The sequence below is a fragment of the Dermochelys coriacea genome, chromosome 3 (genome assembly GCF_009764565.3).
Source record: "Dermochelys coriacea isolate rDerCor1 chromosome 3, rDerCor1.pri.v4, whole genome shotgun sequence".
NCBI classification, from domain to species: Eukaryota; Metazoa; Chordata; order Testudines; family Dermochelyidae; genus Dermochelys; species Dermochelys coriacea.
The window spans coordinates 48,046,136-48,058,758 of NC_050070.1; the positions used below are offsets into that span (position 1 = coordinate 48,046,136).

The following is a 12,623-nucleotide window of genomic DNA, read 5'->3' on the forward strand; positions in this document are numbered from 1 at the left end:
CCTTCTGATTTGCACAGGCTGCAGAAGGCAGTGACATATTTTAGAGCAGAACTTATGCTGATCTGGGACTGGGCTGGTGCTGACTCAGCGCACTACAGCCATCTCCTCTCCCAATGAACCAAGCATAATTCAAGCGCAGGAGAGAACTGAGCCTCAAATGTACACTGTATGTTTTATTTTTGCATATGATGCCTTCCTCTAGCATAAAAGCCCTTAGAACCATTTTTTGTTTTGGTGAAATCTCATTATCCCCTAAACAAGCATCATGACTGTGGCAAACAGCTTAGACCACTAACCAGAGCCAAAAAATCCCTGGTACCTTGCAAACCTCCCAGCTTGCAATGCAATTAGAACAAATATAAATAACAGAGCATAGTGCAATATGTTCACACTGAAAATTGTTGATTCCAATTCAGCCAGCATCAGCAAACTTCCTTAACAAAAGACAAGGTAATATTAAAAGTAATGTGTAAGGTGTATAAGTCAGATCCCTCACATTTGCTCTCCCTTGGGTCTATTTACATCCAGTGAACCTGGTTATCCCATCAACTGCACCAAGCTAACATGGACTCCAAAAGAAGTTGTATGCACGCAATTGATGAGAGGATCAGGCTCCAATGTGTAAAGAAATCTATATTAGAGCAAAGGGGTTTAACTTAAAAATCACCTCTGAATTTGGTCCAGAGAGTGCACCCATTCATGTGTAAAGAGACAGAACTCCAACAATTTGAATTTCTAATTTTTAGTTATTTCATATTTCCTAGAGTAGTTTAATAGTTATTTATTTTTAAAACTCTAGTTCAGTTCAAGTCTCACACATTAGATCACAGATAGTGAATTTTGGTATGATATAACGTACAGGTTGGTGAAAACAAACATTAAATGAGACTCTGAATTAGATCTACAACTGCAACTCAAGAAGTTTTCTATTTAAGTCTTGTGCAATTAGCCAGCTCATAGAAAATAATGGTAAACACCCTGTCAAAGTGGTTCACACAATTTATAAATTTATTTCCCTCATTATTCTTTATAGATAGAGACAGTTACTTGAGGGTTTTACTTTCATCGTCTTTTTACATACACCCAAAACTCTCCTAGGTTCTTCACAATACTGATAACAAGATAACCAACAGGCCAATTCTGAAAGTGCTTATGCACATGACATGAGTAGTTCCAGTGAATGTAAGTATACTTAACCCCTACCTGTTCCAATTTTCATAAATACATATACTTAAACATAGCATTTTTCCTATGCATTTATGCTCCTTCCTATTCCTGTTTAGGATTTATAGTTAGAAAGCTAAATTACACTGTAAGAGGCTTTTGGCAATACAGTTTTTTAACCAAAAACCATAACCAGTAACAGTATGATGCTATGCCACATATTGCTATTTGATTATGCAGGCTTCTGATCATTTAAAATGCCTGCACCAGAAGGAATTGATTTCTAACAATACTGTAGTAGTCACACTAAATAAGGTTTAACAGTCATCTGCACTACATCATCTACCTCCAGTGCCATTGTCTAACCCTAATTTTGAGAAGCAATTCTTTACCACATACTGTAAAGATGAATTATACTGTACACAATCCAATCACTGTGGAAAAATTATAGTGCCAGCCTAGTGTGATCCCGTATTACCATCAAATATATTGCCTTCAAAATTAAATGTTTTAAATGGTTCATATTTTTAGAAAATGTTAGAAGTAACATTTTTTCAGTTCTCAAAATCAGCAGAAAACAACTCCAAAAGATGCAAAAACAATTGTATTTTTCTGATCTTATTATTCAACAAAAGAAGCCTGTATGTGAGCAACAAAACAAGAAACTTTTATTAGAACTGAAAGAAATTCACAAAAAGCATTGTTCTTTATAAAATTAACCATAAAATTGGCTATTTTTGTAATCTCTCTACAAATAGGGAATGAGATGCCTAACTAAGTAGCTTATGATTCAATGTGTATATCTGATCATATAAGTCATCAGAATTTTCAAACACTGGAGAAGAGAGATCCCACGTTACACAGTTTCTACAGATTCCTACTGCAACAGATTCATGCACTCATGATAACTGCCTACCAGAGAACACAGTATCTGACTGAGCATATATTGTCAAGAGAAACAAGACTTACCTGAAAGTGCAAAATTATGGTCCATATTAACCCCAAAGTCAACTTGGGATTTCCATCTGTTATGTCATCATTTCTAATATTTACCAGTTTCACCTGCCATTGTGGAAAAAAAAATGTAAAAGCTGAAACAAATTGGTACTGAAAACATTTATTCCACCACTCAGGTTTGACTGTAAACTAAATACTACTTGAATCCGTAATATATTCAGTAACAAACATATTAGGCCACATTTCAGTACAATCTGTCTCCTTTGTGCAGTGCAAAGGACCCAGTTTCTGGTCATAACTGGACAGTTGAGAACCACCCTAGTGGGGAGGAACTCTCAGCTAGAAAGGTTCCTGTGCCAGCTGTCCCTCATCCCGATGCAAAGGGCATGTCAGAAATAGAGAGGCTGTGTTAGGGCTGTAGTATATCAGGGTGCGGACAAGAGTGGACTGTTGTAAGTCATCCCAGGACCGACAGCACAGGACAGCCCTTAGACTGAGGCAACTATAACTGGCTCCCTGGCACCCTCCCCCTTCACCCACTCTCCTGCACCAAAGAGAGCTCAGCTGCAGGAGAGAATCTGGCCCACTAAACCAATGACAATATTTTATAATGTTTACATTTCTAATAATAATTAATCATAAATAAGCACATATATAGCACTTCACACCTTCAAACTGTTTCTCACATCTTAACTAATGAACAGGATTAAAATTACTAACTGAAGTTTCAAAATCAATGGTCAATCATATTTACAACTCCAATAATCTCTCATTCAGAATGGGTTACTGACACCTTTTGGTAACCTATTATCATCATCTTCATATATATTATTCCACTTCATCATATATACCTATATATATAAAATATAAGCATCAAGTGCATATATATGTATGTATGTATAAAACGTGCCTATTTAGTTCGTCAACTGAAAGATGACCCAAATAAAATGCACTTGATGCTTATATTAATCAATAATTATTTGTGTATGTTCTTTAGGATACACACTGTATCAACATTTAATGTGCAAGGCCATATTTTCTTCTTGACTCCCCACATAGGTATAACTACTGTCAGTAGACATTCCCCATGGAACAAGGAGACAATATATCCCACAGTTATAAAAAAAATTAAGAGATCCTAATTTTTTCCCCTCCTATTACATTATAAAAACTGTTCAGTTTTGACAAAAATGTACCCTAGAGTCACATATGGCTTTTATTTTACTCATTTGCCTTTCCAAAGTTAACCCTCACAGTTATGGATATTTGAGGCCTATCTAACCTAAATCACAATACACTATTTCCAACGGGAAGTCACCCAACCAATCTTCTGCAAGATGTTTTCCAAATATCATTTTTAAATGTGCCTTCTCTATTTAGGAGTTCTTGGGAGCTACCCCAGCTGCTGGCAAAGTTCCCTTATCCTTGAAGTCTGTGATAACCACTTGTGTGCAAGTATTATCTTCCTCCAGACTGGCAGTCCCTCTGGCAGGGGCACTGAAACCTTACACAAATCAGGGTCACATTGGCGACTTGCCAAGGACCCAAGAGCTGCACCTAAACTGTGTAAAATAGAGCAGACTGCACAGTAGCCATCCTATTTAATAAGAACATGCAGGATGAAAAGACTACCGATGCCACCATACAATATTCTGCCTTGATTCAAGAGTCCTGAATACTCAGATAATAACAGATCATTGCATGCTGAGACCTATAATCTCCATTGACTGCTGCACCTTAATAAAAAGGCACACGGTTGCACATTGCATGTCTTATGGATTTATTGAACCAGGGTCTCCCATTTAAAAACAAGCTATAGCACTACCAGGCCACCAGCGTCTAGGCTGCACAAATATGTTATTTTTGATTGTCAACCTGTGTGGCCATTCGTTTTCTTAGCGCAGATCCTATTTCCACTGACGTTAGCTGCAAAGCTCCCATTGACTTCAGCGGTGCGGGATTGAATCCTTATTGCACAAATGTCAGCAGGTGGTATTTCTTACTTAAAACAAACGTATTGCTATTGTGTCACTTTTCAATTCTTCCAGCCAGTGTTTAAAGCCAGCAAAAAATGCTTATCAGCACCAGTTCACAGCTCACGGCTCTTCATGCCAGCTCTGCCAGCACCAAAGGGCTGTAAAGCCGCCAAAAGTGATTACTGGGGAATTCTCACAAATTACCTGCCCCACAACATGGGGGCATCATAGGATGCATGTGGGGGGAATTCCTGTGAAAAGGAAGCACTGGCCCGAGTGCTACTGTGCTCCAGCTATTCTCAGCTGCCAGAAGGGCCATCGACAGCTGGGTGTAAGTTAGGGCAATATCTGCAGCTGCTTTGCTGGGAGTGAGATGACCATGGGGGCCCCCTCAGAAGAAGGAAGGAACAAAAGTGGCTTCACACCTTTGCTCTACATCTCCCCTATCACCAAGTGTCCACCACCATCAATTCAGGCACCACAATAAATCAGATCCTTGTTTCTAACCATTTTTACTGTGTGCATTTTAAAAAAGAACAAATAGTATAGCTGTTCCTTCCCTCATCAAGCTTCTATTAACTGTATAAGTGCAATTTTCACTTAAGTTTTATTTATTACAACTATTAGCGTACCTGGCGTTTTTTCAAATAGTCAAGTGCAATTTGTACATTCTGGAGTCTGTGAAAACGCATCCGACCTTTCTCTCGGGGCTAAAATTAGAAAATGAAAGTTATGAGATTTTCCAAAGACCAAAACTCCTACAAGGTAAAAAAACTGATTTAAAAGTTTCCATTTTAAATCCTTAAAACACTAATGTTTCTACATCTATTACAAAAGTGTAATTGAAACTTAAGGAAAAGTAACTGAGCTATGAATTTATAGAAAGCCTGTTTTCATTGCAGTTGAAATTTATTTGCACAACTAGTGGAAAGCAGAATCAAAGGCCCCGATCCTGTAATCTGATCATTACAGTAGGTGCCTGTGTCCCTGCCAAGTGCTACTGATGTCAAGAGGGCTCCTCATGGGCACAGGGGCCTACCCATATGAACCAGATTGCAGGATCGAAGCCATAGTGGGAAATAACTAGATGTTGCATCATAACAAAAGATTTACAACACTTCAGTTAAACCAAATCACAAGTAATAATCATGTGTACCTCTGAGCTGTCCAATTAATGACTCTGGCAATAATGTGATAAGAAAACTTACCTAGGTATGCAGGTGTGATGTGTGTTTAGATTTTGTTTGTGTTTTAACTACATATTAATAAATATATATTTAGAAACATATCATTAAAATAAACTCTTTCCTACCAATATAATTCCTATAACTGCAGTCTTAGTGCCTGTCTACTCCTTCCTCAGGCAGAATTTCATTAACTTCTGTTCTAGCAGAACTGTGTGATCTACTATGAACTTATGCAAGTGAGGCATGAAGAAAGTTAAGGATCCCCCTCATCCCAAAGCAAAAACAAATCAACAAAGAAGAAACTATAAAACAATTATGCATGGTGTGTTAATGGAAACATGGCAAAACAGCATGCAGTTAGTGTAAAATCACCAACAGGAAGAATTACACAGAAAATGAATTTTTTACTTAGCTGTCAGAGATCAACAACAGGAAAGTAGTTAAATTTATGTCATCATAATATAATATCCTTCTTCCTTATTTCAGATTTTTCACAAACTTTCACAGTAATATGCTCAAGCATACTACAAACCACTTATACAGTTCAGCGATGAATATGAGTATTTCCTCAGACAATCTCTGTGAAACAGTCAGACAGTCATAGATTTTCCTTAGTTGAACTATTTTCCCCCCTATGGAATATCACGTGTTTGCCAAGAGGAAATATGATGAAATGCAATTGGAAAAGAAGCATAGACTAAAACACAAAAATGGAATTTTACGTTACCATATAAGATTTCAATCTGTTTTAAAACTACTGAAAGGTTTGGATCAATCCCTGCAGTTTTTATCATAGAATAACTTCCATGAGTGGGACTAAGGACTACAGAATTGGCATCTTACTTTCCAAAACAAGGAGAGTTTGCTGAAGTCCAGACTGTCAAAAAGTAACAATATAAGATCACAGAGGGGAAATATTATATAGCTAAGGTACAAATGTCTTGAGACACATTATGCCCTTGGATGAAAGCATACAAATTCCAATGAAATCATAACAGCAGCATGACACACTGTGCATCCAAGGATAGAAATTGGACCCCAACATACAAAGTTGCTTTAGCAAACACTAGCAATGCGGGTTCTACAGAGGCATGAAACAACTTCCTTTGGACCAGCCAATACTCAGCATTTTAAAGTTTTTAAGTAGATACTTCCCTTCTGGATGACATAAATCAGTCAAAACACGGGTAATTCAACATTCAGCAAAAATAAGCCCTACAAGCTATCAATATACTCACTAGCTGAAGCACTACACATATCTATGAGAACTATCACTGTGCATTATCTACTTTGAAAAGTAACATATTTAAATCCGATCAACCATCTTTGTGATGATAAAATAATATTTTCATAATTAATCTAAATTCCATAATTCCATTTCATATTATATTGTACAAATGTTGTATATGAGAGTTTTACTCCATTCAGTGGAGCCAAGATTTCACCCTTTGCTTATATTGTTTGCATAATTGCTACATAAATTACAGTGATTGAAAATAAAAAGAAATCTTAGTGTAACTGAATATGAAATAACATAAATACATAATATTTTGATTGTCGCTTACATAGTGTTGTATTTGTACAACTTTTGTAAGTGTAGTGATTGAAAATAAATGGAGATCTTAAAGCTTTGCATGTTACTGTTTGCAAATGAACTGAATGAAAAAACATCTTTGTCCATATCTCCATCTTATCAGTCTTTTCCAGAATATGTATATCCTGGTTGATCAGCATGAGTTCTTTTGTCCTTTCCACTGAACTACAGCAGAACACCAAACTAACAGGTTACTTTTAAGTTAGCAGTCACCACACTTCACATACTAAGTTAATATAGTTATGGGGGTCGGCACGTACCCCCTTATCCTCATCCTCCACATCCTCATGCTGTTCATACGCGCATGCTTCTGTTGAACTCACCAACCGTAAGGTCTTCAAAAAATCTCGCTCCCTTGGCTAATGAATATAACAGACAGAAGATAGGACAGCAAAGACACAAGACAGACCACAAATGAAGAGAAGAGCATGAACAGAAGAACATAATGAAGAGAACAAATACCAAGCAAGGGAAGTAATGCTCACAAAGAAAGGAAATGACACCCGAGGAGTGTATTAGACAATTTCAGGGACATTTTTTCCTTGCTATTTGTACTTTGTTTTCTTTAATGTGAAATAATATTAACCATCCAACATTTGCTAAAGAAAATCCAAGAAAAAAAGGAAATGAGATAAAGAACTAGTACATTAATCTATAAAAAGAAAGAAGTTTCATGATCACAGAAGAAGACTGACAAAAATAGTTCATATTCCCACACTGTTCATGGTGTATGTATCAACAGAAATACAACTTATGCCTCTGGGATCACCTAGTATAGGATATATCAAAGAGAATCCTAACAGCCCACATCTGAAGAGTTAGCAAGCCGCATAAATGGGTATATAATGGCCTGAAATTATTGCACAGTGATTAAAAAGAGCTCACCAGGGTATCCCCAGAAAGGACTTCTAAAAGGGAGATCAAGTTATGTCCATCCCTCAGGTCTTCATATAGATCATTCACATGCTTGCGAACCTGCAGAAATAGAGAGGGAGAGAGAAATGAAATTTAAGATGCTGTATCTTTCCAAGAATTCACAATGATATTTAATGCTGTTTTTCTGTAATGTACACACACTTATATATCTCAACATGCCACTCTTTGTTTGTCAGTCACTATGCCAAGAGAAATACAAAAACAAAATTAGCTGCAATGTAAACTTATATTCAACCCCCTTCCACATTTTCCATATTCTTATATTTTATTAAATATGGAAAGAAGAACAGTGAAAAGGCCACAAGGTAGGCAACAAATTGTCAAAGTAACCAAGGCGTAATCCCTACCATGTTTACTGAGGCCAAATACCTATCTACTTTGGCCTATATAAGGATCAATTAAGGAGGACACAGTTCACACCCAAGTCAGAATAAATTGCAGAAAAAGAAAGACAGAGCTAAATCCTACCCTGATTTACAGCCCATGCAAACTGGCTGGATCCAGGCAAAAATGTAACCCATATTTTGGCCCCTGAACCAAATACAGCAAAAAACTAGTAGAAACCCATCACTCATTAATCAACAAGAATGTATCTCATCATTCTCAGCTTTCCCTCTTAAACAGTGTATCTACCCAAGGCTCGCTTTTCTATCCATCCCATTGCTATAATGAATCATTATATTCAACTAACCCACTGAGTTCTAGTTCCTCAAACAATATTTCTAGCACCTCTTCAAAAAGTAACTTTTAACCTGAACACACTTTCCCTTAGGCCAGATTCTGCCTTCAGTTACATCCATGAAAGAACAATAATGTCAACTATGCTGCACAAGTGTAAAGAAGGGCAGAATTTGGCCACGATTTAAGATCCAGCAGTTCTGAGAGGACTTTCAACATTTCTAACTACTCTGATTTTGGATTATTTTGGCACAAGAGGGGCCATCCAACCTAAATTGGGACACAGAGGCTCTCATTTCTTATTGGCAGAGACTTTTCACATTGCCTGCCACGGCAGAGGTTGTAGGGCTTTCATCTACATCCTCATGTTGGGTCCCCATTAAAACACCATATAGCAGTGTTCCCCAAAATTTTGAGAGTCCTCCTACCTTACCCTGGCCGCACCGTCCCCCCCCTTCAGACTCTGGGAGTGAGGCTGGGGTGGGGCCGGAGCCACAGTTGGGCTGCAGAGAGGGCCAGCAGCCAGCCCCGCGACCAGGTGCGGCTCCAGCCCCGCCTCATTCCCATCCCCTGTCTCAGCCTTGGGCCGGGAATGGAGCTGCAGCCAGCAGCTGAGGCTGGGGCAAGGCCAGGAGCAGAGGCCCACCAAGGCTGGGGACGGGGCTAGGCGCAGGGCTAGGAGCCAGGGATGAGGCTGCAGGTAGGACCGGAACAGAGCTGGGGGCGGGGAGTAGCTGGGTGGCACTCCCTCCCTGCACCCTGTGCGGGCTGGTCTGGGCCCCAATGCACCTCCCCAAAAGGTTCCTAAGCACTCCCCCAGGCAGCGTGCCCCACAGTTTGTGGACCTCTATCTTACAGGAAGCTTTCCGAGTTTCCAGAGTACTGTCTGATTGTGGCATGCAAAAGGGCAGACAGGCTCTTCTTAGGCTTTTAATCCTGCCACAGGGGCTAAATTCTTCTGCCAATATGGGATCTATGAGATGATCTCTCAACTGTCAGCGTATCTGTGTGCATGAGAACAGCATCCGGAATCAATCCAATTCCTCTTCTGCTTGCAGTAGGGAACTAGATCTGGGCTGTGGGAGAGATTTGTATATCCTTGTTATGAAACAAATAATTAACATATTTGTTGCTAGGTTTAAATAAACGTATTTTAGTTCAAAGTACCTTGCTCCTACTGCAATTTACAAAGACTATCATCTTAAGTGGGACTAACATCAGAAACACATTTGTGTTTATGTTGAAAACTAGTCCGAACAAGCCATCTGGAAGATTTTTCCATAATGAATTACTGCTGATGTTTTCCAAAATACTTGCGTAACACATCCACACAGCAAAGGCAATATAATTCTACTTCTGGACATTAGATCAAGATAGATATATATATTGTCAATAGTAAAAGGAGGTTAAATTCTCATACTAGCTAAAAAGAAAAAGCCTTTCCTGGATGCCGAACTTAAGAAGCAGTGCATGTGGGAACTGCTGAAGGAGGTTTTTGCTAGAGACGAAAACAAAGATGACATTGTGAACCCTGTGAAGCAAGTTCCTCTGCCTGATTCCACAGAGGTGGGAACATTGGAGGTAATTTACGAGGACTGTCTGTCGGCACTGCTTTCCTATTTATAAAACACCAAATATGTGTCTCTTGCAGTGGACAAATCAAGTGACATAAGTGACACTATCTAGCTTTTGCGGTTTCTTAGATTTTATAATGCTGAAATTTTCAAGGAAGGATTTTTGTGCTTAATACAATTAGAAATCTACGCCACAGGAGAGAGCATTTTTGCAAAGGTAAAAGGCCTTGTTGAAAAAAATGATTTAGATCTGAAGAAAGTAAACTTACTTGTTACAAACTTGCTTCCCTCCATGACAGGGAAAAAGAAGGGGTTTTTTTATGTTTGGCACTGATACACCCTTCATTAAACACACTTCACTGCATCATTCACCAGACTGTTTTGTGTGGTAAATTGTCTGAAAAAAACACTTGATATTGACTTGAAAAAAAACCAATGGATATTGTGATGAGATTAGTGAACTACATATGTTCAATTTCTAGCTTGCAACATCGTCTTTTAAAAGCTCTTTTACAAGACATTTCAGCCGAATACAGTGACCTGTTGCAGCACAATGACGTTCACTGGTTAAGTAAGGGGTGCATGCAAGAGAGATTTTGTGCCCTTCAAAAAGAAATAATAGAATTTCTTTGAAACCACAAGACCAATAAGGCCTTGTGAGTTCCTGGAATTTATGAATGATGTCCCCTCTATGTCAGAACTAGCTTTTCTGTGCAATATTATTGGTCACTTGAATTCCCTCAACTTGCAGCTCCAAGGCCATGAAAGCAGTGTTGGGGATCTGTTTGAAAAAGGGTGTCTTTCAGAGGAATCTTGAAAATCTTTCACACAGTATTAACAGGAAAGACGTTGCACTTTCCAACATTGTGTGTTGCTGCTACAAATGAAAATGCTGCAAGAATTTCTAAACCATTTGATCAAAAATTTTAAAATTCCAAAGAATTTGGTTTTATTTGTTCAGGAGCCATTTGTTGTCTATGTCGATGAACTTGCCCTTCTGAAGCAAAGAACATTCTTGATTCAATTTATGAATATGCCTTTCAATAAGATATTGTAAGGCTCCAGAGCTCAGATGTCTTGAAGGTAAAATTCAGAGAAGTGGAGCTTTGTGATTTCTGGACTAAATATGCTGACCAGTTTCAGAATAGCCAGAATTTAACCATCTAGATTTTTTAATGATGTTGGGCTCAGTGTACCTCTGCGAATCTGGGTTTTCTACCATGAACAATATAAAAAACCAATACTGCAATCGCCTGAAGAGAGGAATATCTTCATCAGTGCATGTGCCTTGCCATGACCATAGGTGCCGACTTCTACTCACGCCAGTGGGTGCTCGACCTCCCTCTGCCCCCGGCCCTACCCCCCACCCTGCCCCCATTCCAACACCTTCCCCAAAGTCTCCGCCCCAACTCTGCCCCCTCCCTGCCCCTATTCTGACTCCTTCCCCAAATCCCTGTCCTGGTCTTGCTTCTTCCCCACCTCCTCCCCTGAGCACACCATGTTCCTGCTCCTCCCCCCACCCTCCCAGAGTTTGCTATGCCACCAAACAGCTGTTTGGCAGCAGCAAGCGCTGGGAGGTAGGCGGTGCGATCAGGGGACAACGTGGAGGCGGAGAGGGGACGGGAGGTTGGCTGCCGGTGGGTGCAGAGCACCCACTAATTTTTCCCTGTGATTTTCCAGCCCCAGAGTACCCACAGAGTCAGCGCCTATGGCCATGACCTCCTACAAACCACTCTTCACAAAGCTTACCAGAGATCATCCATGTCACCTCTCCCATAGATATTGCCATAAACGTGGGTAAAAATTTTGATTTATAAACTTTGTTAAAAGATAGAAACACTAATACTTATGTTGTAATCAAGGTCTTTATTCATTGGCAATTGAAGTTTGTTTTTTGGGGGGGGAAGGGAGGGTTTTGGTCAGACTTCTGCACAAATGCCTGCCTCTAGTCATGAAATTCTCAAATCGGCCCTTAAGTAGATCTAATTGAGTGTCACTGCTCTAGAGACTCTGGAAAGTCTTGTCCATTTTGCGTCCTCCATCCCCTTCCGTGAAGACAGTGTGCCTCACATTTAGGTAACTACTAATATAACATCATGCAGATCAATGTTTGTAACAAGATGACTGAATTTTTTGATGTTTCTATTTAGCTAAAATTTTGAAGTTTAGAACACGTATTTATTATGGACCTCTGACATCTCCTATGGAGACCAATGAAAGGTCAGTCTACATTTACATTATAAGAATGCCTCTGATCCCACTCATACAGACACTTTGCATAGCTGGTGTAAAGGCAGTACAACATAGCATTTATTCCCCCTAGGCCTCCTGGCCCCAGTCCTGCATCCTATCCACCAGACCCTTTTGCAAACCAAAGAGACAGGAAGGCAAAAACTTCCAAACTTTTGGAAAATGAGCCTACAAACCTTTTAGGGTTCTTCCATCACCAGTCACAATACACAGCATATAGCTAATGTCATTATTTTGGTGCCTTTAGTTAAATGTCTGTGTTTAGAGTTTTCATCCATTCTTCTATTTGCTTTCAGCAGCTTTAATT

The 12,623-nt window shown here is 39.3% G+C and overlaps 1 protein-coding gene across 13 annotated transcripts in view; it reads right to left on the reverse strand.

Annotated features, from left to right (window-relative positions):
* The window catches only part of DST (dystonin), a 468,601-nt gene that overhangs the window by 263,769 nt on the left and 192,209 nt on the right, over nucleotides 1-12,623 (reverse strand). For 11 of the 13 annotated variants that reach the window (XM_038397725.2, XM_038397722.2, XM_038397727.2 and 8 more), the window contains 3 exons: nucleotides 7,764-7,853; nucleotides 4,730-4,807; nucleotides 2,134-2,226 (listed from right to left, as the gene is read on the reverse strand). In XM_038397725.2, the coding sequence (XP_038253653.1) occupies nucleotides 2,134-2,226; nucleotides 4,730-4,807; nucleotides 7,764-7,853 (261 nt within the window). Of the gene's footprint in view, nucleotides 1-2,133; nucleotides 2,227-4,729; nucleotides 4,808-7,138; nucleotides 7,238-7,763; nucleotides 7,854-12,623 lie in introns of all 13 variants that reach the window. The other 2 variants (XM_043510392.1, XM_038397719.2) reach the window with 1 other exon arrangement.